This window comes from Doryrhamphus excisus, chromosome 4 (assembly GCF_030265055.1).
Source record: "Doryrhamphus excisus isolate RoL2022-K1 chromosome 4, RoL_Dexc_1.0, whole genome shotgun sequence".
Lineage (NCBI taxonomy): Eukaryota > Metazoa > Chordata > Actinopteri > Syngnathiformes > Syngnathidae > Doryrhamphus > Doryrhamphus excisus.
In genome coordinates, this window is record NC_080469.1 from 14,460,617 (window position 1) to 14,485,378 (window position 24,762).

Genomic DNA, 24,762 nt, shown 5'->3' on the forward strand with positions numbered 1-24,762 from the left:
ATTCCCAACAAACTAGTTTGTTTTCCAGTAGGTTCCGTGCTGGAACTTGCCAGCTAATTTTGTGAAAGTAGTGAAGGTGTTAAAATGATCAAAGATGTTGAGATGTTGTTGCCGTGGGTCACCTCCTCTCTCTCTCTCCCCACTCCTTGCAGTCTTGAGTCTTCAATATTAATATTATTTCCAGTTCAGATGAAACACGCCAACTACAATTTAGGTGAATGAAAGTGTTTACTTCTCAACATTCATTCATTCATTTTCTACCGCTTATCCTCACAAGGGTCGCGGGGGTGCTGGAGCCTATCCCAGCTGTCGTCGGGCGAGAGGTGGGGTACACCCTGGACTGGTCACCAACCAATCACCGGACACATATAGACAAACAACTATTCACACTCACATTCATACAATTTTGTATGACAATTGACAATTTGGAGTCGCCAATTAAATTAACAGGCATGTTTTTGGAATGTGGGAGGAAGCCGGAGTCCCCGCAGAAAACCAACGGGAAGAACATGCAAACTCCACACCGAGATGGCCGAGGGAGGAATCAAATTCAGGTCTCCTAGATGTGTGGCCTGCACGCTAACCACTCCTCCGCCGTGCAGCCTACCTCTCAACAATAGATGTAGCATCAGAAATAGCTTGTGGAAAGGATGCAATTTAAGTCCAGGGTGGACACCACTTCTTCCTGCCACCCCCCCACCCCCCCAGTGACCTACATATAGTGAAGAATGTGTGACCTACCTAACCAGAGTCTGGTTGTGAAGATCCCACACGGCTATGTTTCCATCAGAACAGCAGGAAAAGCACACCTTGGAGTCGGGACTAATGGCCAGTGCGTAACACGCAGGAGCCGAGGAGGTCAATTCTGCTTTGATCCGTGGAGTCGGTGTCGCTAAGTCCCATATTGACAAAGTACTCGCCTCGCCTCCGACGATGAGCGTCCGTCCATCAGGGAGCAGTCGACACGAGCGGATGTAGTTGTCTCTGTTCTGGTGGCACAGACACGTATTTTAACTTCAAAACCCAATATCCAACTTCCACAAATCAGACGGTCATTGAAGTGACTCACAAGGCAGTCTAGTTGTGACACAGATGTCTTGTTTCCTGGGTGACTGATATCCCACACCTTGACGCAGCCCTTGCCGCCAGTATAAACATGACGTGTTGGGTTGCTGATGGTGACAGCGCACACCACCTCCCCATGATTAAGTGTATTGATCTGCCGCGCGTGCCGTGGGATAGCAGGGCCGATCAGAGCGTCAGGAGGAAAAGGTACCGGCTGCATTTGTCCGTCAGTACTGACGTGAAAGGAGTAGGCTCTGAAGTAAAGACATACATCACACATTGTGTCATTTGACACAAGAAGTAAACGGTGGCAGGAAATGTATAAATAAGTGGAAATAAGTATAAAAGGAAACATACGGTTTTCCACCTGGAATGCCCGAAAGGTTTGGAGGAAGCCCAGGAACACGTATGTGATGATGAGGATCAAATCCAACCTAGAGAAGATGAAGGTTACCTTCAACAAACTGGGGTGACATACGCTGCAGACCAGTGGTTCTCAACTGGTTTGGCTGTGGGACCCACCATCACCCTATTTTTTTGGCAAACACACACTGCAACCCACTGAAAACCAGTTGAGAATCACTGCCCTGACATAAAGTCTTTAGACACACCTCCATTAATCTAAATTATTCATCAAATTATCCCAGACGAGCTATTATTCCTTATTTTCTACAACTTTTATTTCCTGCTATGACCAGGTGCCACAAATGCAGACATATTATCAGTATACTACCTGCTGATATAAAATGACTCTAATACAAATACAAAGGGGTACTGTTTTGCTTACTACTTGTGTGCGTCCATAAGCGGCCACAGCTGCTGCAGCCACAGTGCTCATGTTGTGCAGGCCAGTGTAGGCGGCCCCCGCTCCACTTAGCTCGCCATTCATGCCAAGGTGAGAAACCATTCCAAACGGACCGGGGTACGAACACGGCACTGCCAGAGGTGTGCGGAGACCCGGGGCTGCAACAAGAATAGATCAGAATCAAGTCTAAAATGTCTATGCACATATATTCGGTTGGAATTAATTACGTTACACAACACCACCTACCTAGTGTCTCCACTACTGATGGCTTACTGGGTGCGGCCCTCAGGCCCAGGGTGGTGGTGCTGCTGGGCGTGGGTGCATCAGAGCGGGAGGTGGGTGTGCTGGACTTGGAAACAGGTGTTGGGGATTTTTCATTCTTCTCCAAAAAAAAAAAAATTAAAACAATTAAGTATTAAATCTCATATTTAATACTTACTTAAAGCACAAAAGTTGAATATACATTAAAGTAGTCAGTGTACAGATTGTACAGCTGTGTACGTATATTTACAGTGGAACCTCGGTTAGTGCCCACCCAAGTTGTGTTTTTTGGTTAATGTAAAAAAAATGTATCCCATATTTTTGCCTCGGTTTGGGCTCCTTATTATGTTACATGTTCCGCCTCACTGAACTACATGCTACCACTCATGCAACCCCACACCATTACACTACCACCGCCATGTTTGACTGCAAGCTCTACATATTTATCTTGGTACTCATTTGTGTTGCCAGCTATTAAGATAATAATGGCTGTGTGTTGACAGCAAACCTATACTGCAGTACAAGCTGTACACTAACTAATCAAAAGTACATTCATGTTTCATTTCTATAGTATAGTCCCTTGAGAAGATATGCCATGCTAAAAATTACTGTTGAAAAGTGACGGGGGTGTTCACCTTGGTGAGTTACAGTATCACGGCTCTTATAAACTTTCCACACAAAATTTAATTGGGAAGGTTTTATCTGTGGTGCTAAAATCACCAACAAGAAGAGCAACTTACCGAGAGAAATGAAACACAGAAGATCAGAAGGATATAATTACCCAAATGACTCACCAAATTAATCTCTTTGGACTTGGATGAAGGTGTGCTGCTGGAGGAAGCGACAGAGGAAGGACTCAGGGGTGCATCCTTTTTCAGCAGTCGACTTTTGTCCAAACCGTTCTCACGGGGAGAATGGGCGGGACTTCCTCTGGGAGACACTGGATCCTGGGGCGATTTTTGAGTTTCAGTTGATTTGTTTCATTTCCAAACACCAAATAGCACTAAATATGATACTAAAGCATACCTCATTGGAGACGTCCACTACCAAGTTGTCATCACTCTTCTCGCCATCACTCTCCTGGAAAGCGTAGTATGAAATTGATGTTTTAACTTCTATAGTTCATATTTTAAGTACCGTATATGACAAGACAGACTTACGTAGCGTGTCGAGCCCAGCTCTTTATCGTCTGTCTTCTGCTTCTTGCTGTCGGCGGTGTAATCACCCGAACCCCTGTGCTTCTCTCCAGTCCGAAAAGTGGCAGGCGGAGACACAGATGAGCTCTGGAAGTAATAACAGCCATAAACTGAACATAAGATGACATGGAGAATGTACAAAATAAGGTTTTCTATCATCAGGACCTTTATGCAGTTTAACCACAATGATGGTGGGATTGCATGAGGTTCTGGTACATTCCTTTCTGTTGTCAATAGGGTAACAGGGCATAAGAGGTGAGTTTTGGGTGTTAAATTCACATCCGGTGTCTCCATTGTAACATTCCCTTACACAAAGATAGCTTTCCGCCTGTCTTACAGCTCTTATATAGCTTCCTAAGGTCGAAACTTGCCAGGTTAGAGAAAGCATTAGGGTTTGCCCCGCCACTCCCACCCACACCTGCCCACTTCCAAGTCATTCCTCGTTTATTGCAGTTAAATGGTTCCAAACCAGACAGAGATAAGTGAACTTCCGCGAAGCAGGGTTCCTCCATCCTGTCCATTCATTTTTTTGTGCTGCTTATCCTCATTAGGGTCTTAGGGGTATGCTGGAGCCTATCCCATCAAGAGGCGGGGTACACCCTGGACAAATGATCATTTGCACTCACATTAATACCGATGGGCAATTTAGAGTCCCCAATTAACATTTTATTGGGTGTGTGGGAGGAAACTGGAGTACCCGGAGAATACCCACGCATAGTTGGAGCATAGAAAACGATTTTTTTTTTATTGTACCATGATTACAGCCCTCGGGACCTGAAATAAAACCTCTGTAGTCACCATTACACTTGTACGACCCAATATAGTACACATAATAATAGAAAATAAGCCTTCTTACACATAAATACTACAAACTAGTCTCACACGTCTGCATTAACGGCGTACTTCCTGGTGGCTATTGTCTCATCAATGTAACATTACTGACACATAGAGACCAGAAAAATAATCAACATGGAGTTCAATTAATGGAATTCTTAGTTGTACTGCGGAAGAACGTAAATATGTTCAATTCAACGGCCATCTGTCCTGATCACTCACTGCCCATCAATTGCCGTCTCATCGGGAAACGCTTCTCACCCCGCAGACAACTAACAGAGAGCAGAGAAAAGAAGCAGGACCTTTAACTCGACCTTTCCACTAACTCACGCTTGCAACCTTTCCGCTGCCCTTTGCCGTGATGCAAGTGTTGATGACAAGGATTCTGTGAGGGTGGAGCAAGGTTTGCCGCTTGTGTGCGTGTGTGTGTAGCACTTGTACATGTTTACATTTTAGTGCTCCCTGTGTGTGTGTGTGTGTGTGTGTGTGTGTAAACAATGTTGAGATGTCAGGAAGTGCACTGAAGAAGGTTGATGCTCTCCACAGTGATTAGATTAATTAGCCTAGAGATTAGCTCTTTCAATAACATCATGGGGAATTAATTTTTACTGATGAGACAAGTTGACCCCCACTCTACCCACTGTCAGCCAGTTCAATATAATCACTTTAATTAATTTGAGAAACATCTGATAGAGCCAACACACTTGAGTAGGCGTTGCCTATTGGACACTTGAATGTGTGTACAATAACACCAACTGTATGAATTACACGACATACATGTTCACTGCAAGGTCTACAGTTAATTCCATAAATATTTGGACGGACACAAAGTTTTTTCAATTTTGGTATTGTACACTACCACAATGTATTTGAAATGACACAGTTCAGATGTAGTTCAAGTGCAGACTTTCAGCTTTAATTTAGCGGGTTGAACAAAAAGATTGCACAAAAATGCCAGGAATTAAAGCAGTTTTTAAACACAATCCCTTCAGTTCAAGGGCTCAAAAGTAATTGGACAAATTAAATAACCGAAAACTAAATGCTAATTTCTAATACTTGGTTGAAAACCCTTTGCTGGCAATGACTTCTTGAAGTCTTGAACTCATGGACATCACCAGACGCTGGGTTTCCTCCATTCCAATGCTCTGCCAGGCCCTTACTGCAGCAGCTTTCATTTGCTGTTTGATTGTGGGCCTTTCTGTCCTAAGTTTAGTCTTTAACAAGTGAAATGCATGCTCAATTAGGTTGAGATCAGGTGACTGACTTGGCCATTCAAGAATATTCCATATATTCCATATATTTGCTTTAATAAACCCCTCGGTTGCTTTTGGCGTATGTTTTGGGTCATTGTCCATCTGTTTTATGAACCCCACCCAATCGATTTGGCTGAATTTGATTGGATCTGAGCAGATAGAATGTCTATGAACACCGCAGAATTCATCCGGCTGCTTCTGTCCTGTGTCACATTATCAATAAACACTAGTGACCCAGTGCCAGTGGCAGCCATGCAGGCCCAAGCCATCACACTGCCTCCACTGAGTTTTACTGAGGATGTAGTGTGCTTGGGTCATGAGCTGTTCGCCATACTTTTTTCTTGCCATCATTCTGGTAGAGGTTGATCTTGGTTTCATCTGTCCAAAGAATGTTCTTCCAGAAACATTCTGGCTTTTTTAGATCTTTCTCAGCAAAGTCCAATCTACCCTTTCTATTCTTCAGACTTATGAGTGGCCTTTACGATGCAGTGAACCCTCTGTATTTACTTTAGTGCAGTCTTCTCTTTATGGTAGACTTGGGTATTGATATTCCTACCTCCTGGAGAGTGGTGTTCACATCACTGGCTGTTGTGAAGGGGTTTCTCTTCACCATGGAAATGATTCTGCCATGATCTACCACCATTGTCTTCCGTGGACGTCCAGGTCTTTTTGTGTCGAGTTGACCAGTGCCTGCTTTCTTTCTCAGGATGTACCAAACTGTACATTTTACCACTCCTAATATTGCAGCCATTTCTCTGACGGGTTTTTTTTCTCGTCTCACAGCCTAAGGATGGCTTGGTTCACCTGCATGGAGAGCTCCTTTGCCCGCATGTTGTCTTCACAGCAAAATCTTCTGAATGCAAACACCACACCTTAGATCAATTCCAGGCCTTATATCTGCTTAATGTATAGTGATATAATGAATGAATTGCCCAAACCTGCCCATGAAATAGCCTTTTGGTCAATTGTCCAATTACTTTTGGTCCCTTTAAAAAGAGGGTGGCCGATGTTAAAGAGCTAAAACTCCTAAACCATTCATCCAATTTGAATGTGTATACCCTCAAAAGCTGAGTGAGAGTCTGCACTTTATGTCCATGTCCATTATATCACCATCTTTGGAGTATGTTTCAGTAAAAGGGTAAAAAAACAAAACTTGTGTCAGTGTCCATGGACCTAACTATATTTATTATTTTCAGTGTATAGTAACTCTATATTGCTATAGAAGCTGAATATAAAATGTTGCTGAAGCCTGACAAACAAACCTAGAATTAACTTCATTTAATATACATTTAAAGTATCAGCAACGACAAGGAACCTGAGCACCTACAGTCCTTGAACACACCACAACAATAATGTAACTGCAGACCAACACATCGTATGTCACTGTTTACGCCCACGTCGCGTTGTCAATGTGCAAGGTGCTAACACCAAGGACATTACGCCACAGAAGCTCATGCATTTCACACACACCGTACCCAGTGGACTGTTGCCAAGGCAACTGTAGACCGCTGACAAGGGGCTTATTGGTTTCATGAAGTGACTGTTGGCCGCCATGTCAAAGAGCATCTCTAACTGTGTGTGTGTGTGTGTGTGTGTGTGTGTGTGTGTGTGTGTGTGCGTGTGTGTGTTTGTTCTCTCACCGGGCACTAATGAAAGGCATTCATCATTCTGGTCTTCCAATCTTTGTCACTGATTCCAGAAGACCTCACATATGCACCCACATATACACACGGCTAATCACTACCATCACAGTGCCTACTGTTGCGAGTGTATGTGGAGGAGGATAGACTACATGGAGGGGGGCAGGAGATAACATATTAAGCATTCCTCCTGTCTCCACCTACTCCCAAAGACAAGGGAGCATGCAGCCTGCAAAGTGTGTCCGTGCGTGTGCATGTTTCCTAATAGTGTGTGCGTTCGTCGAGTCGAGCACAGGCTGCCAGAATAAAGAAATGCTAATCTGCTCATTGAGTATTCACCAAACCAAATGTTTGCCTAGGGAAAAGGCTCAGCTTAAGGGACTAATTACTACAAGCTGTAATGTTTGTCTTTGGCGCTTCCTCCCTTCACTAACCATCATCCTTTTAAATTTCTCTGTCTCCATTTGCACATTGCAAAATCTTAAAAAACACTAGACTAGCTTGAGTAACCACAGGCTTAAGACGTACATCTAATAAGTGCAATATTGCTCATTGCCTCATTGATGTATGTATATTAACATCTGCAATTGTATTGATGCATGAAGTCACAGATTGTAAGAGGACTGAAAGGACTTACCTTAGTTGAGTCTCTTTCTGTGAGGAGATGACAAGAGAAAGAAAACGGAAACATTTCATGATGAGCAGCAAACACCAGGCAGCATAATTATGTCAACAACTACGAAGCACACACACACAAATAAATAAAGATAAAGGGGTTTTTGTCTGATGCAACATGAGGTAACACTAGAACTTCATTCATTGTTTGCATTCAATCAACATACGCTCATTAAAATTGTAAACATGTAGCTCGAGAACATGTTAAACCAGGACGCCTCAAACTATCAAAGCATCTTAATATATTCTAATCTTCCTCTAAATGAGTTTGTACACTGGTGAGCAAATTGAGCATGTGTTCCGCAAAATCAACTTAACAACACATTCAGGGGAAGGTTTACCTCTTGGGTGTTCTTCGGCGCTGTCCTGGTTTTTCCTCTCATCTTTGAGGGGCAGCGGATGACCCAGGGCAGAGGACAGCGCCAGCAGGCTGGCAGTACCGGCACCAGGGGGCAATGGGGGCTGAAGGCCTGCTGGGTGCGGTGTGAGCGGGACAGGGATGGCGTGGCCATGAGAGAGATGCTGAGCTTGGAGCTGCTGCTGCTGAAGCACACACACACAACGAGGCAGCCATTAATGCTTCATTTGAACAAGTGGGGAAAACGAAAGAGCAGATAGAACATATACCTGTACAGTCATCCCTCATTTATTACACACAGTAGGATTTTCTTTTTCTTTTTTTAAATGGCATATTTTCTTACTTACAGCATAGAAAAGTTATTGACGATCTTCTAAATAGTTTTTAAGAGTTTAGAGCTCTCTATACATTAAATAACACCCCTATAGTAACCTTTACACTCTTATTACCCAATATAGTAGACATATAAACAGAAAATTTGGAGAGTTCCGTGTTCTTTTTACTTCCGGGACGTCTTATGATGGCTAATATATTGCTGACTAATTATTGACACCTGGCGACCAGAGTAGATATTATATATCAATATGTATTCTGATGCATTTTTATTTATTGTCTTATGTTTGTATTTTAGTTCACTAAGTTATTTAGAGAGCGAGAGAGACATATGCCTTTATAAGTCCCACAAGAGGAAATTGCACATTTCCTTTTTATCCATCCATACATATACAACATAATATACAGTCGACAAGGGGTAGACAGGACAGGATGATTGGGCGATGAAGTAGGGGGATGAAGGGAAACAACAGGAGGGGAGGGAAAAAATACTAATTCCACCTTAAATTCCTATAAAGGAGCACAGTGTGGGACTGTTTTTACATGTGAAATGCTTCATTTAGGCAAAAAAAATACATACAAATTGCTTAAACATTATTTTTTTTCGACTAATAGTATACCGTATTCAATTACGTAACAGCAATGATTTATTATTTGAAAAAAATAGTGATAGTGAAGCCCCAAAATTCGAAGAGTGATGTGGTGAGGGACGACTATATACCGTACATTTGTATTCTGAATTTGAATATTCTGAATATTTTGCAGTGGAAAAATAAATGTATCAGTATGAGCCTTAAATGTTTGCCTGCAAGAAAAACGAATACCCACTCCAATGATGGCGTTGAGTTCAGCCATGGTGACCTGCTTGGCCCTCTCCACTGCTTGCACCACCTGCTGCTGATGCTGAGACACACAATGAGGAATTAGTGTTCGACACAACATTAACAAAAGTGCATTAAAAATGTTGTGACCTCTGTAAATAACAACTGTTATAACGATTTTTTTTACCTCCTCCAGGGACTGTGGTACAGCTCCTAATTATGCCAACCATTAAGGAGACGGTATGTAACTTGCTCCTAACACAGCCGGCTAACATATGTTACCAATAAAGGTGTACAAGAACAGATTGGCGAATTAAACTGCATAAAAATTGTTGTAAATGTTTGTCCTGCACAAATAAAATAACTCATGGCTGTCACTCATTCAAGGCTGGTATACACATACCAGCCATGACATGTTTTTATATGATGGCCGCTATGCACGTTGTAGGCAATACATTAAATGGTAGCTAAACTTTACCAAATCGATATCATTAGCTGACAACAAACACTGCTAGTATTCCTGATAGGGAGATGGAGAGAGAGAGATCCAGATGGCGTGTGAGTGATTCATCCAGGAGCAACAACTGAAAGTAGGCCAGAGATGAAAGAGCTTATCAGGTGGGGAAATGAACAAGTGTGTAGTTCCAGCGTCTAGCCTGCCTGTGTGAAACATATCCTTCAATAATAAGTCTAACCACTATGATGACAGTAAATCATTAGCACAAATGACATCGTATCACTCCTTTGTTGTAATAATAATTGCTTTTTGTCATCATTTATACTGAACCAGAATGAATACAACACAGACAATTCTGCGCTGTTTGTTGACACTGTCAGAAAGGTATTAATTTAACTGTTTGGTTATTCTTGTTGCTGTCACTTGCAATGGATTATTATGCGGTTTCATATTTTGGTTATTTAACTACATTAAAAGAGGCAAAATATGGGAAACACTTTATGATTTCTAACACCATTGTGAACGACAGATGCAATTTAAAAAAAAAGAAACTTTTTTGTATATATTGTGGTTGTAAACTACCACAATGTATACATATTCACCCTCCTGTTGTTAATGATATGACACTGCTATGGCAAAAAGGCAAAAACAAATCCTATCTTCAAAGAAATATGTGAGAATATATGGTGAGAACTCATATTTTCATGCAAACAAACAAAATGTCAGAGTAATTCAAATAAAACATATCCGCCCCATAGGATATACTCTATATTCAAAACAAACTGATCATTGCTGTCTTTGTATAAGCAGAATACTCTTGCATTTGGTCTCATGACATGGTACAAGTGTTGTGCAAAGTCAGTGTACATGCAAAATGATCCTATATCATAACAGAAATAAGCCAAAATATAGAATAACATGTATAGTCCATCCGTTTATCTGAGGTTGTGTTGTGGGGGTAGTAGCCTAAGCAAGCATTCCCTGGCTAGTTAAGAGAAAGTCTCTCCCACGTGGCCTGGGTCTTCCCCAAGGTCTCTTACCCTACTGGTCGGACATGCCAGGAATAACTTTCCAGGCAGGCTTGTCCAGGAGGCATCCTGACCAGATACCCAAGCCACCTCATCTGGCTCCTCTCAATACGGAGGAGCAGAGGTTCAATTCCGGATGACAGTGCTTCTCACCTTATCGCTAAAGAAGACCCGAGCCACCCTACAGAGAAAACTAATTTCAGACGCTTGTACCTGCAATCTTGTCCTTTCACTCACTACCCAAAGCTCATGACCATAGGCAAGCCAGACGGGGGCCCCAGTGACCCTCGTCCGGGCAAGAGAAACCACATATTTTGCTTGTCATAGGAGTCTATTTGAGCTACCCTTTGTCTGATCCCTCACCTAAGAGCTGTTTGTCTTAGACGTACCAGGGGCATAAAAGCCCCCTGACAATTTAGCTCCTTGGGACACGCAAGCTCCTCCACCACGATAAACTGCTAACTCAGAGACAAGCATGTGTACAGTACTTTTAAAGCAGCATGAAAGCACAATATCATTAATGTCATACGCAAAATAAAAGAAGCTCCTTAAACACTTCCAGATGCAGATAGGATGAAGGTGCGGTGCTAATGTGATTGTGTTACATTTCACATTCATGCCCAGCGAGCGTGGCTGTGAATCCAAACAAAACAGTAAAAACCCTTTTTCCTCTCGCTGCCTCCATCCTCTGTGGGCCTCCGGGCTGTGCAGCAAGCAGCAGCGGCACTGCTGTCTAATACCATTATTTCTAATCCACACTAAACCCTCCTAATCCAGGGCTAATCTGGAGGAGAGTTCTGGAGTACACACTCGCACTTTTCTGCTGTTCCCACCCCTCCACAAACACACTCACACACACAGGCACTTTTAACTCCTCCAGAGGAGGGATTTATCTGCTAAATGCACACACATACACAAGAAGCATTCCATAGTAAACATACTACTAAAACACTGCACACATTACAGCACAAATTACACTCTTTCCTGCATATGTTAGTGGGAGACATTTAATAGGTTCAGAGCATATCTGCCTATCCTGAGAGGGGGGGAATAAACCCAGGATAATCCATTTCTGTGTGTGCACGCGCATGTCTGTGTGCGGTGAACATGCAAGTGCACATGTGCGTTCATGCTGTCTGTTGTTCTTCGCCATCTACCACACGCTACACTCTTCCTTCCTCCCTTTTTCTCCCATATTCTCTCACCCGCCTCCTCCTTAACTCACAGCGACAGGCATTTCTTTCTCACCTCCTGAGAGAGGAAAGGGATGACTTGGGCACAGATTGCATTCAGCCGCTTGACAATCTCCGCCTGAAAGACAGAAAAGTGGGCACATAAACATAAGCGACTGACAGGAGAAACACATTTGGCGCACTTCCTGCAAATACTCCCATCTTGGCAATTTTATGTAGTAAATAGTGTCATAAATAGTCATCAATATCTGTATGGCAAGTTGATGTGCTATCAGAATGTGATGTATACTGTGTTGTTGAAAGCTTTTACATTAGTAGTACAAAGTGATGGCGGAAGGACTTTGAGTTTACTTATCAGTGTAAAGATAACACCCAGAAATACAAAAAATATCTTTCAATCTACTACATTCAAACTTGCTAGCTACACGTGAGTGTACAATAATGCTGCCTTCAACAGAGGTAGGAATTGATATAGCAATATAAATATGTATGTAATTATTTTTTTCAAATATATGAATGAAATGGAAGAATCGTTTTCTGGATATTTCTGGCTCCTCTTCCCATCTCGGTGTCATTAAGGAGAATGGGAAGGTCACAAGTGATGTAACTCAATTTTCCAGCCTGCTTTCGAGTTGAGACGAAATCAACAGCACCTCTGCTGGTTGCAGCCAAGTACTCCTTTTTTTCAGGTAAAAAAATCCATCTATTTTCTATGCTGCTTGACCTGATCAGGTAAACCATTAATTGATAACAATTACTGTATTGACACAAATACAAGGCAATAACATAATAACAATAGAAATATCTGATGACTCGTATGTCCTCCTGTGTTATTTGCCAACTTGCTACCAACCTCTGAAGTACTTTTCCTTGGCAGCTACTGCTGTTTGTGAGCGACATGAAGAAAAGCTCTGACTTGTTTTGCATATATAAATATCTTAGTTGTATTCAGGCGTGGGCCCCAAATATAACTATAATGTCTGGAGAGGCATACGCTCCTATATCGACTACATAGGTGTACTTAAAGTTGTGGCTGTTGACAGTATCTCAGGGAGTACTATTTGGAAAAAAGAAATACACCAAAATCCTGATTTGTGACTTGAAAAGTGACTGAAGTGCAAAACAGCATGATGAAAGTAACAGTAAGCAAAAGTTGAACACAAACTTAATGCAGGGGGGCTTAAATCTCACCTTAAACTACTTGATTTATGTCTATGACCTTGACAGAGGTGAAGTTCTGGTATCAGCGCGAACACAAGCTGCCAGAGGCCATGAGAGTGGACACACACACACACACAAGTTCTGTTGCAGAGTGGTACATGCACACACCTAGATGCACACACCTCCCCAGGCTACTCTGTATTCATCAGATGTTTTTACTGAACCCAAGGGTTAGCTTTTAAAGATTATAAAGCACCCCCACCCCCGCCAGGTGTTTTTTTTAAAACAGGAAATTGCCTGATCTACTGTCCCAAAGGAAGTGCCAGAAGTGCAATTCAAACCCAGCGTGCATGCAAACAAGAAAAGATGTAGAAGACCGCAACCTGCATGCATAAAAAAAGCACCCTGCATCCACGGTAATGACTTCTGTGTTTGTACAAATGAAGACGTTTTACTATTCATCAACAAGTCTTTCATTCTGTGGCATATCGAGAGTGGCAATTCTGTGAAAATTGAAGTTGATTCAAACTTTCCACAATACAATGGCCGACAGGGGCAAACGTGCAACAATGTCCAAGCGTTCAAAAAAACAAAACAAAGAAAAAAACATAAAAAAACATGCACAGAAACACGATAAAAAATACCACAAATAAAAATATTGCAATTACATAAACATTGCTAGATAAAAAAAACTAATACCTGGAGGATATCAGAAGACATGAGCAGGATGCCCAGGAGGAAGTTGTGGGACGGAAAGGTACTCTTTTTAATATCTCTGTTAAACACTCGTAAAAATCGGTTGCTGTATAACACCTTAAAATATTACGTCTTTAAGTCTTTGAAGACAGCTATTGCAGCATTTTTAATTTGCGTGTTTCGGGTATACTCAGGGTATTCAATTGATCCTAACTGGACTGTTTAGGTTGTCTTAGAAGACGTTTCGCCTCCCATCCAAGCAGGCTTCATCAGTTCAAGCGCAAAGCGGGACACACACCAGTCAGACTCGATGGGAAAGCTCTAGTCTGTTTTAGAGCGTTGGCCACCATACCACAACCACACAGTATGGGAGGCATCCAGTCTGGGCCCCAAAATACATATTTTAGACTAGTGTGGTCTGCAGGTCACTGGTCCAACTCCAAAGGAACTCCAAGCCATCGCTTAGAAAAGTGGTTTTGATAGGTTTTTATGTTCTGAGCCTCAGGGCCAACGTAGGTTAAAGCACCGTGGCTTCATGGCGATAACAAGATGGCAAGCTTCTGTAGCGTAACAACAGCGGCTCTGTGACTGTTACTTATCACTCTGGATGTCACTTGAAAGCATCAGAAAGACGTAACGCTTCCACGGTAACAGCATCACATCAGATAAATGAAACCAGGCAGCTGCCCTGGAGTCAGATTGGGTCAGGGAGAAGATCAAATGTCCATCTCCCCCGTGGAGCTTTGTAAGCATCACATCAGCACCGCTTTTCACCACTAGCTAATACACCTAATGGACCTCACTATATAAAGGCTGCATCCCTCTGGGACTGGCTGGCTGGCTGGCTGGCTGGGAGTGTGTGAGTTAGTAAGAGAGTGTGATAGGCAGGCAGGGAAACAGAGTTATGAAAGAAAGGGCGCTGCACAGAATGTGAAGCTGCAAGATGATGTTCATAACACAAGGCTAGAGGTGTTTCTATTTGGGAGACTGATCAAAAAATGCAAATAAATAGCAAAGCAGTAGTCGACATGTCACATCAAATTTCATCACCCTTGTTTACTTTCTCTGGTACTAATCAGCTGATGTGTTCGAAGAACACCAAAAACTATGCCAACATGGCATCGCTCTCTTCTCTAATTGGTTGGCTCTGGGTGCCAGAATGTAAAGAGGAAATAGTGAGTGATAACTTGAATAATGATATAGACACAAGAGCTTTTCTTTCCGTCACTCACACGATGTGGAGAATGCTAATTTTCAGATAATGGTGATCAAGGAAGATGTCAAGCAGCTAGAAATATAATGCAAAAACTGTGTCATAAATAAGTCTTATTCTGTATTATCTTACATATGGGTCAATAGAGTAATGAATACGGTTAAAGACTCATTTTGCTTCATGTTTTGTTTATTGGTGCCATTTCACTCACTAGTCCATACAAAATATGCTTTCCGTTTACATTCTTGCAGCCAGTAAGAAAAGAGAGCAATCACACATTGTGTTTGTTGGTTGCTTTCATTATTTTTTTACTGTGTGAAAAGAAAACCACACCAGGGGATTTGAATCACACAAAAAAAACTGTAAGTGTGAAAACACAATGAGCTTGTTGACACTTCTTATATATGAAATAAAAAAAGTTTGGTGTGACTGGTCTAAAATCACCTCTTAAATAGCAGCAGGTCAGTTTAAGCACCAATGTTATTTCAGATGATTTAAAGTTGTTTTTAATTTTCTATCCTGAGCCATCTCCAAAAATGTCACAGACTAAAAGAGTGTTAAATCCTCCAAATGAATCCCCCCTCCACCCCCCAAACACCCCCCCACATCCACCAGCTGTAAATGAGTTGTCAGGTTTGCTTGAGAACGCTGCCATTCCTCACTATCACAGCGTCTTATTACTTCCGCCTCTCACCACCTTCTCCTCCTCCCCGTCTCGGCCCGTCCATCGCTTGCTTTATTTCTCTTTCAGTCTCACTAATTTGCAATTGATTAGCTGTCCTCATGTAGCTCAGTCGCCTGCTCCAAAGCCTTCATGCCCCCCTTCCCTTCTCAGCCTGCACTCAGTCCACAAGTCAATTTCTCTTTAACGAGTGTTGGTACATTGCCCTCCCCGGGCGCCGCGGCCCTTCTGTGTAAATAAAACAGAGAGCAGAGCCAAAAATCAATGGGCCTATTACCCTCGGAAAATGCTAAACAAGCAATATCAGAGATTCACTTGGTGGGAGAGACCATCTGCCGTAATGGGACTGGAGCTCGGGGGGCCCAGCGACACCCTCCACACCATCCTGTTCAATCTCGGCATCCAGACAGCAGGTCGCATCGTCATATCGGATGGCGTAGACACACATTTACACAGAGGCTTGCGCACATAAACATCGTGTAAAGATCATTTGATTCTACAAGACACACAAACACACCCTGACAGAAATCATTGGACTGCCTGCCCATAGAATGCAAACAACGGTCACATTTCTATTTGTTTCCATCTTGGCTTTATAGATACACAAACACAAAAGGGACTCAAACAGCAGCGGACAGCAGGATTTATGTGGACACCCCATATTTCATCACGTAACCATGATTAGTGGGCGGTGAAAAGCTGTGTGTGTGTGTGTAACATTCTCTTGTGGAAGTAAGCACACACTTGTCATATACAATCACAACACTCTGAAATTTACACAATATAACATCAGCGTGCACACAGAATTGAATAAATAACTGCAATGTGCACATGGCCACACATTCACACTACATGCACGCGCGCGCACACACACACGCACACAAGGTAAATATATAGCATATACAAACACACACAAGCAGACATGCTGTACATACTGCATAGCAAAGCATTTTTTTCAGCTCCACTCAGACACACACACTTTGCTGCAGATGAATGCGTGGCTGGTTAGCCGTGGCCCATTTCGCCTTGCAGCTGATGAGTGCTTAACACAGACATTTATGCTAATGGGCCCCTGCTCTGAAAAAAACAAAAAAAAACGAGCCCCAATGCAAAGGCTTGTTAAATACTTGTCATTTTTTCCTTTTATTTAAAATGACAATTATTATTCACAAGTGAAAATAGAGAAGAAACTTGAGAAATTGACCTGAACTGCTTTTCTTTCTGTTTGTTTTAAATATATGGTCATTGAAAGGAAAATTCCATGACACACCATGGGAAAATGTAACAATCAATTAATCAACAGTTTATTATTTCTCATGGATTGGAACAATCTCTGCCCAAATGTTCTGAATGCCTGTGTCCATGCCAGTGTTAGGTTGTGCAGAGTAATGCTCCATGGAATACCAGCTTCAGCTCAGCCTCCCATAGCTGACGACATGTTGTCTTTCTTTAAACTGTAAAGTAGTTGAGACTTAACAGCGCCTCTGCTGGTTGAAGCCGAGTAGTGCACCCTATTTTGGCTTTTATTCGCAAATATTCCACAACAATCGACTAAATACTTCACAAGCATTCTTTGTTAGATTAATCAATTATGTCTAATCTGAGTTGCAGACAATCATAATTCAGGCCCTATGTAATCCATTCAATTTTTTGGAGTTACTTTTTATACATTTTACATTTACTTTACCAACTTAGCGTGTGCACTTTTGTGAGAGTAAATAAAATGTTAATTAAAGGCAAAAATCCTTACATTTATTGGTGCAATTCATCATTTTGCCCAGCTGTAATTTTTCTTATGGGATTTCAGCTTCTGCACACAAATCCCTGACAAACTGTTAATACTTGTGCTTGTGGTAAAAAGACGACTTATGCAATTCCAATTGTGGCGTTAATGCAAGGTATTTTTTAATGAAACCCTGATTTTGTTTACACAATTTGACGGGATTTGGCGAACATCGCTCTTATTTTGAAGGTCGAAAGTGTGTTGTGTTTGTTAAGAATGTCTTGTGACGGTTAAGATGAGAATAAACGTGTCTCACTAAAGCGATTAAACATAACACGTGTCAAGAAACTCATACAGACTGAGTTGCACACTCAGCTGCACTAGCATGCTCTGCGAAACTAAGCTAACCAAGCTAGCTTCGTAAGACAGTTTTTTCGCTGTGTTTAATGTTGCAGTTTCATTACATTTACTTCGGGTGGGGGGGGGGGGGTTGTTAGTGTTTGTGTTGAGATTCCGCCACGACTAAATACTTCCCCACATAAATGGTCCTTTCCAATAAGTTGATTCTGTTTTTATTGGCCAATTCTGCAATTCCGCAGAAATCAATGTATCCCACAGGAGATCCAAAACATCAGTGGATGAAAGCCCAGTTAGAGTGGAAATGTGAGTAAATTTAATGTTTTCATTAATTCCATAAATAAAAGATGTCCTAAATATGAACAAGCCACAATTAAAACTGACCTGTTTTTAACACACACAAAAATTATACATACATAAACGCAATGTAACAGTTATTTGAAAGCATCCTTTATAGTGTCCTTCTGACACAAATAACACTTCTGGCTCACATTACAACTCAAGTATTTCCTACCTGTTTGTGCATCTCGATGTTAAGTCCATATGACATTTCGTAATACTGAAAAACAAAGAGCAGAGCAAGGTAAAACAAACGAGTGGCCTGTGTGGTTCCGTTTTTTTTTTTTTGCATCGATAAAAATTCCACACACACGCTTAGGGAATGAAACTCACCATGACATAGTGCCGCTGCATCTCCGTTTTCTCACTTGCTAGTTTCTCACACTCCATTTTCAGACTGTGAAGTAGATAGAGAAATCAGTGTAAGGTGCAACGACACATTCTGCGAACTCTTTGCAATGTAAACGTCAGAAAAACAATTTCAGGATGCAAAAGGCGAGAGCGTGCACAACCACATCCTGCTACTTTAATGTGGCATTTCGTATCTCACCAGCTTCCCCTGCAGACACTTACTCAGCACGTACTGTACGTCTCAGTAATTAACGGATCAATAGTCAACCACACAAACCTCAACATAAGGCCCAAACTGCACCATCGGCAAAATAACTACCATACAACAAACATCCATATCACAAGTGTGGTTACACTAAAGCTTAACCCTTTCCTCCTATTTTGATGTCTACGACAGGAAGCTCGCCACTTACCACTTGGACTCTTTAGCAGTGTGAGTGTTTTATAAGATAATAGTCAGCTTATCAGTGCAGGTGAAGTGAGGATGCTGACACACCGATACGGTGGAGAGAAACCATACTGTGCGGATGTCTGTGGCTTTTCTGGAACATACTGACGTGCAATAATGATGCATATGCCACTGAATTTTGATGTAATCCCAGAGACACAGGAACTAGAGACAGGGCATGTATGTCATTTTTCAAGCCCAAATTTAAGGACTTTTAAGCACTTTAACTATTTGGAAACCTTTCCGGCGGACTGCAACAAATACATGAGTTCCATTCCTTGTCAGTGATGGAAGTCGACTTTTGGTGCAAGTCGGATCTTACCCCTAAATTATACTTAAATTAACTCCTAAGTCACGCACACTGTACACAGAACAACATAAAATACAGTTATAGAACACTAAATACAAGAATTCAATGAAACAGTAAGAAAAAAAAGTCAAACCACTAGCAAACTTTCCATCTCAATAATGAGACTACTGCACTACTTGGTTATTGTAGTCACTTTCAGAGGATCAGCAGTTATCAGCAGTTAGCAGAACCGGCAGTTATGTGTATTATAGTGTTGAAGAGTTATGTGGACTGTGAATGTGATGTGTGCTCTGACTGTGTGTGGCTGTGGCCGCTGAGTTTGCGGCCGATGTTGTTTTGGCGCAGTTTGGCCGACAGTAGCCTGTTTATAGTAAAATGTTTATTTGTAGTCATGATTGTGAGAGTCAAGCCATTGATACATGTACCGCCATATTGAGCACATAGGGTATTCTTGCCCTGTAAGTTCTCCAGCAAGTCTCGCATTTATGTTTTTCATAAGTTTTTCATTCATTTATGCGAACGCGTACTTAACACGTGGAGCGCTATAAACCGAGGACCACCTGTACTGCATTTCCTTAAATAACCACTTACACTCTAACAGACACAATGGGCTCTAATTTCGTAGACCAGGCCTTGTCTACGCCGCCCCAATGGGGTTTGGCCAACGCACTTTTGTGAGCAGCGCAGTCTGGTACAGCACCGTGCACCCATGCCTCCATCCCTCCCGCCGTTGCAAGTGGCAAAAAGGGAGGAGAGAAGGGTTTAACCCATCTTAACTAATCAAATAAACGCCTCTCGTTGCCTTTAAATGCGCCGGACTGGACTGCGCATCAAATGCGCGTCATTCACCACATATGCCACCTCGTGGACACGTCATCTGTTCCTGACAGTTACATTAAACACAGCATCACGCTAATCCGAGCATCTTAATTTTTTTCCACCAGCATCCCTGTTCTACATCGCCAAATAGGAGAGCCTTTGATGGTATATTTGGGGTATCTCCTCCTCCTCCATTTTAAAGTTTTCACTTGTAAAATGTTGATTTTGGGGTACAAGCCATTTATTTATGAGGGCGTTGTCCCCCGTCACGCCCACCACCCCGCCCCAGTGTAGAGGTGGCTCCGGTTGGCATCATACTTTCAGCTGCTGTCAGTATGTAAATTAAAGCTGTCATTGTTTTTTTTCCACTGAAATGTGTGCAACATTGCAACAATCTGCCTGTGATGTTTTGGTGAGATTTTGGTGACGTGTCTGCACTGTGCGCCTGTCAGCCAATTTAACATTACGCAGGCTGCGCTTCGCCTGCGCCCCGAATAGACTTTTGGCGGGCTATTTTGTCACAGAATTCTCACTGTGCCGAGCTGAAAATGTGGACTCCTCCCCTGGTGCGTCGCCACGCCCATCTTGGCGCAGTGCAGTCTACCAAATTACGAAATCAGCTGTGCACAGTGGTGCACTGGACCAAATTACCACTGTATGGGCTGCGCCATGCTCCGCCACACTGCGCCACAAAATTAAAGCCCCATATCGATATATATATATATATTTTTTTTTTTTTTTTAATAAAACATTATAAAAATTGCTAAATGTACTCCTACTAAATTTACTCCTGCAGAGCAAACATGGTGTCTGTAAAGCTGACGTTTGCAGTAAAGGTCAAAGAGAAAATGCTGGTTATATCCGTGGAGTACAATCTGACGAACCCCCAAGAAATTATGTCGGACAAAAAGAGAAAGAAAGTGATAAAGCGACAAAGACCTGTGGAAAGTATTTGTAAAACTATTGAATATTTAATGTGTTGTAGAAATAAAAACATGACACTTAATAAATGCCTTCCCTCTAATAGCTACCTGATACTTTCTGCAGTTAAGTGAATACAGTAAAAGCCACAGGTGTACAAATACTCAAAAGCAAAGCTTTTGCTTTATTGAAAGAAACATAATTCTGTTTTGTGATAGCAGAAAGAGAACAAAATACAATTACAATTTTATTTCACTTCTTCATCTAAGGAGCAAACTATTCCGAGTGCTTTGTTATTATTATTAAATGCTAGTCCTCCGTTGCAGCATTTTGAAGAATTACAAGGACCCACAGAATCAGGAAACAGAAAATCCTGCACATATTCTTTTCCAACAGCACATCGTCATCTAAAAAAAATTCTATAATAATCAATATAACAAAAAAGAACCACTGGCCAACAGTCACCAGGTGACTGGGCAATAATTGCATGATAGCGGCCAGAGGTGCAAGGTGATTATTATGCATTGGTATGGCGCTTGCGGGTTCTGCCTGCAGGCAATGTATTTCACACTTCATCATGTTGGCTAAAAAAGTATTTCACACCTCTTGCTCTTGCAGAGGGAGACGTGCAATGTGGAGGTTGATAAGGTATACCTGTGGTTAGCCACTGGTGGTATAATTGATGAAACTAGGACAGATGTGTGCTCACGTTAGCACAATAGTAGTTCGGAAAATTGTTATTTTGATTGTGGGCTGCACAGGTTTGGAGGAATTGGTTCGGACCATCTCTGTGTAGAATTAGCATGTTTTCCCGCTCCTTTAAATTGATTTTGTCTAGGTACTCTGGCTTCCTTCCACATCCCAAAAACATACATGTTAGGTTAACTCTAAATTGATCTATATTTATCTATGTGTGTCCTGTGACTGGCTGGTGACCAGTCCAGGGTGTACACCGCCTCTCACCCCAAGTCAGCTGGGATAGGCTCCAGCTCACTCGTTAGTCACTACCCTAACAAAGACAAGCTGTGTGGAAAATGGATTGATGGACGGATGGAACAGCAGAGGAGACCATTTGTATTTATTGTACATTTCGGACCACAATTTTGGTACTGATTTAATTCCAGGGTACAAATATGGTTTAATAGTCCAAAACACCCCATGACAAGCCGTTGGACAACAAATGCGTTCCTGTTCCCTCCTCCAAACACTCACCTGTGATACTGTGCCTGAAGAAACTGGAACTCCTCCTTGATCCGGTCGCAGGACTCGGACACAGTGAACTTAAACGGCTGTCCGGGCTGGTGCACGACCTCAAACCGAACCAACAGAATCAAAGAAGAAAAAGAGAGGGAAGACTAAGACAGCTGAAATACGAGTGTCAAGACAACAAACGTTTCCTCTCAGCCTCCTTGACATGTCTGTTTTTGGACACAGAAGTATGTCAATGAGCCCAATTGTTCTTGCTAGCGCGCAGTGGCACGGAAACTCGAACCAAAGTGATTACGCATGAGGAGCACGGCTCCTCAATATGGGCTTTTTTGTCTACTTACCGGATGCCGCGCCGGAGGGTACATCTTGCTCAAGTCTCGAATCATTAAAAAGGCATTAGAAAGTTCCTCCACATGAAAACGAGAAACAAAGAGTGAAGTGTGGCTCTTTCTCCTGTGCGTAAAAGACAGTCAGTAGCCGGCTAGCCGAGTGTAAACACCCTCGGACCTTCGGCAAATCGCCATTCTTGGAGCAATAATTTTGTAAAAGTCTACACCGTGTGATAAGAGAAAATATCCCACTAGTAATCACTTATTTGTTGAATTTCCTCTTCTAATCGTCGTCTTCCGCCATGTCGTGACCCCACTTGTCCTCCTGCAGGCGTCTCCACATCTCACCAGCCAGTTAATTTCCTACTTCCCTCGTTAATGTTCACATATCCCGGCGGCTACGACCACTTCACCGACACTGACGGCTCTCACCCCCACCTTTCAAGAAGCAAATTTAGAAGCAGCCAGTCAGACGAGCGCTATTACACATTCACGACGTTTACAAGCGAGTAAATCGAACATGTTGGGATTTGTAGTTTTAACCCAAAGGAGAGTAGAGTGTGAATCGGAGTAATAAAACTACAACTTCCTGCTTCTGGTCTAAAGGAGAGGCGGTCATTAAAGGCAACCAATAGCGAGCAAGAAGAGTCCAGCCCGCGCTCTAGCAAACCTGTCACTCATCTTCATGTTGTCCAATCACCTCAGAAAAAGGTGTGAGCTATGCAGGAACCCCACGTGGGGTTGGCTCTCTGTCTGCTACTAAATGACACAATGGCAATGGTAACTATCCCTAGATTTATGTATGTTTTTTCACAAACTCCCAAGTGAACACGTGCTCCCTGTTTCTTTCTGCCACTTATTTACTAACCCATTAAAACAGTCTGCCATTATGTGGACATTTTTAAATTTCACAATCCCTGCAATTAAATTGACACCAGGCTTTGCAGGTATACCAGTCTGCTTGTATTGCACATGAATAATTAACACATGTAGGTGTGCTGACGTGAATCCAATGTGAATTATCACAGCTGCCAAAGTCAGCCATATAGTAGTGTATGGTTATTTCCATCATGGCTCGTTGTCATATTGTCACCTAAACAGAAACCCGGAGTTTCCAATGGAACTGATGGTCAAAGAATTAGCAAAATGAAGTCCTGCTTGAGTACAATAAAACCAATAGAGCTAATGATACTGATATTGCTGATTCAATCCCACCCTCGGTCATCTCTGTGTGGAGTTTGCATGTTCTCCCTGTGCATGCGTGGGTTTTCTCCGGGTACTCCGGTTTCCTCCCACATTCCAAAAACATGCTAGGTTAATTGGCGACTCCTAATTGTCCATAGGTATGAATGTGAGTGTGAATGGTTGTTTGTCTATATGTGCCCTGTGATTGGCTGGTGACCAGTCCAGGGTGTACTCCACCTCTTGCCCGAAGACAGCTGGGATAGGCTCCAGCACCCCCGCGACCCTCGTGAGGATAAGCAGTAGAAAATGAATGAATTAATGATATTGCTGATAAATTCCAAAAGATTAATTCAATCTTTTCCAAAAATAGGTCTTCAAAAAAAAAGAGTTGTCGTCTTATATTCAGTGTGGTCTCAGGTCTGTAGAGTAATTAACTAGGCTTGGACGCTACATCCATCATGTATCTGCCTATATCTCTCCATCTTTTCTGTTGGTTGGCACATAGACTGGCTTGAGCACACACACATCCAAATACACATCTCTATCCAGCACACATACAAACTAATATCTCAGGTAAGCACAGGGCCTAAAGTGACCTGCTGTCGTGGCGCGTGAATCCACTAAGGCTCAGAAAAGGTAATATCATGCCTTCCCTCTATCCTCTCCAACGGCCGAGCGGTGATGTGGGCGAGCATGGGAGTTGCAGAAGGGAGGGAGTGGAGGGGAGGCAGGTGAGGAGGAATAAACAGATTTATTTGCCTGCGTCCGTCTCTGATTATTTTGCCCCTGCCTTTTGTTCCAGACCTTATGAAACCCAAATGTCAAGTGAGGCGAGGGCCTCATATCGAGCCCTGTCAATCACGGCTCTCTGCGCACCTGAAGCCCCGATGCCAGATTATTGGCTTCTACACAAGGGCTGCAAGGCCGCCGGCCACGAAGCCTCTGACGATTTGACAGCTCGAGCTTCTTTTTTTTTTGTTTTCTAAAGAGGAACTTCATTTGGCATCTGATGCACAGGAGATTGCAGGTTTTTGAGATGGTTAGGCTGGATGTGAGTGTCAATGTGTGTATACTGTATGTATGTGTATTTGTAGAGGAGG

At 42.4% G+C, this 24,762-nt stretch overlaps 1 protein-coding gene across 5 annotated transcripts in view; it reads right to left on the minus strand.

The window, feature by feature from the left end:
- The window catches only part of LOC131128152 (transducin-like enhancer protein 4), a 28,967-nt gene extending 5,988 nt beyond the window's left edge, over nt 1-22,979 (minus strand). The window contains exons 1-16 of one of the 5 annotated variants that reach the window (XM_058070747.1): nt 22,490-22,979; nt 22,152-22,237; nt 18,424-18,487; nt 18,266-18,310; nt 11,975-12,037; nt 9,249-9,323; nt 8,071-8,272; nt 7,692-7,708; nt 3,292-3,414; nt 3,158-3,211; nt 2,926-3,078; nt 2,117-2,252; nt 1,853-2,028; nt 1,423-1,499; nt 1,070-1,319; nt 742-989 (exon numbers count right to left, since the gene is read on the minus strand). In XM_058070747.1, coding sequence (XP_057926730.1) covers nt 742-989; nt 1,070-1,319; nt 1,423-1,499; nt 1,853-2,028; nt 2,117-2,252; nt 2,926-3,078; nt 3,158-3,211; nt 3,292-3,414; nt 7,692-7,708; nt 8,071-8,272; nt 9,249-9,323; nt 11,975-12,037; nt 18,266-18,310; nt 18,424-18,487; nt 22,152-22,237; nt 22,490-22,534 — 1,814 coding nt within the window. In that variant the 5' untranslated portion in view covers nt 22,535-22,979. Of the gene's footprint in view, nt 1-741; nt 990-1,069; nt 1,320-1,422; nt 1,500-1,852; nt 2,029-2,116; nt 2,253-2,925; nt 3,079-3,157; nt 3,212-3,291; nt 3,415-7,691; nt 7,709-8,070; nt 8,273-9,248; nt 9,324-11,974; nt 12,038-18,265; nt 18,311-18,423; nt 18,488-22,151; nt 22,250-22,489 lie in introns of all 5 variants that reach the window. The other 4 variants (XM_058070746.1, XM_058070745.1, XM_058070744.1 and 1 more) reach the window with 4 other exon arrangements.
- Between the last annotated feature and the right edge of the window lie 1,783 nt (nt 22,980-24,762).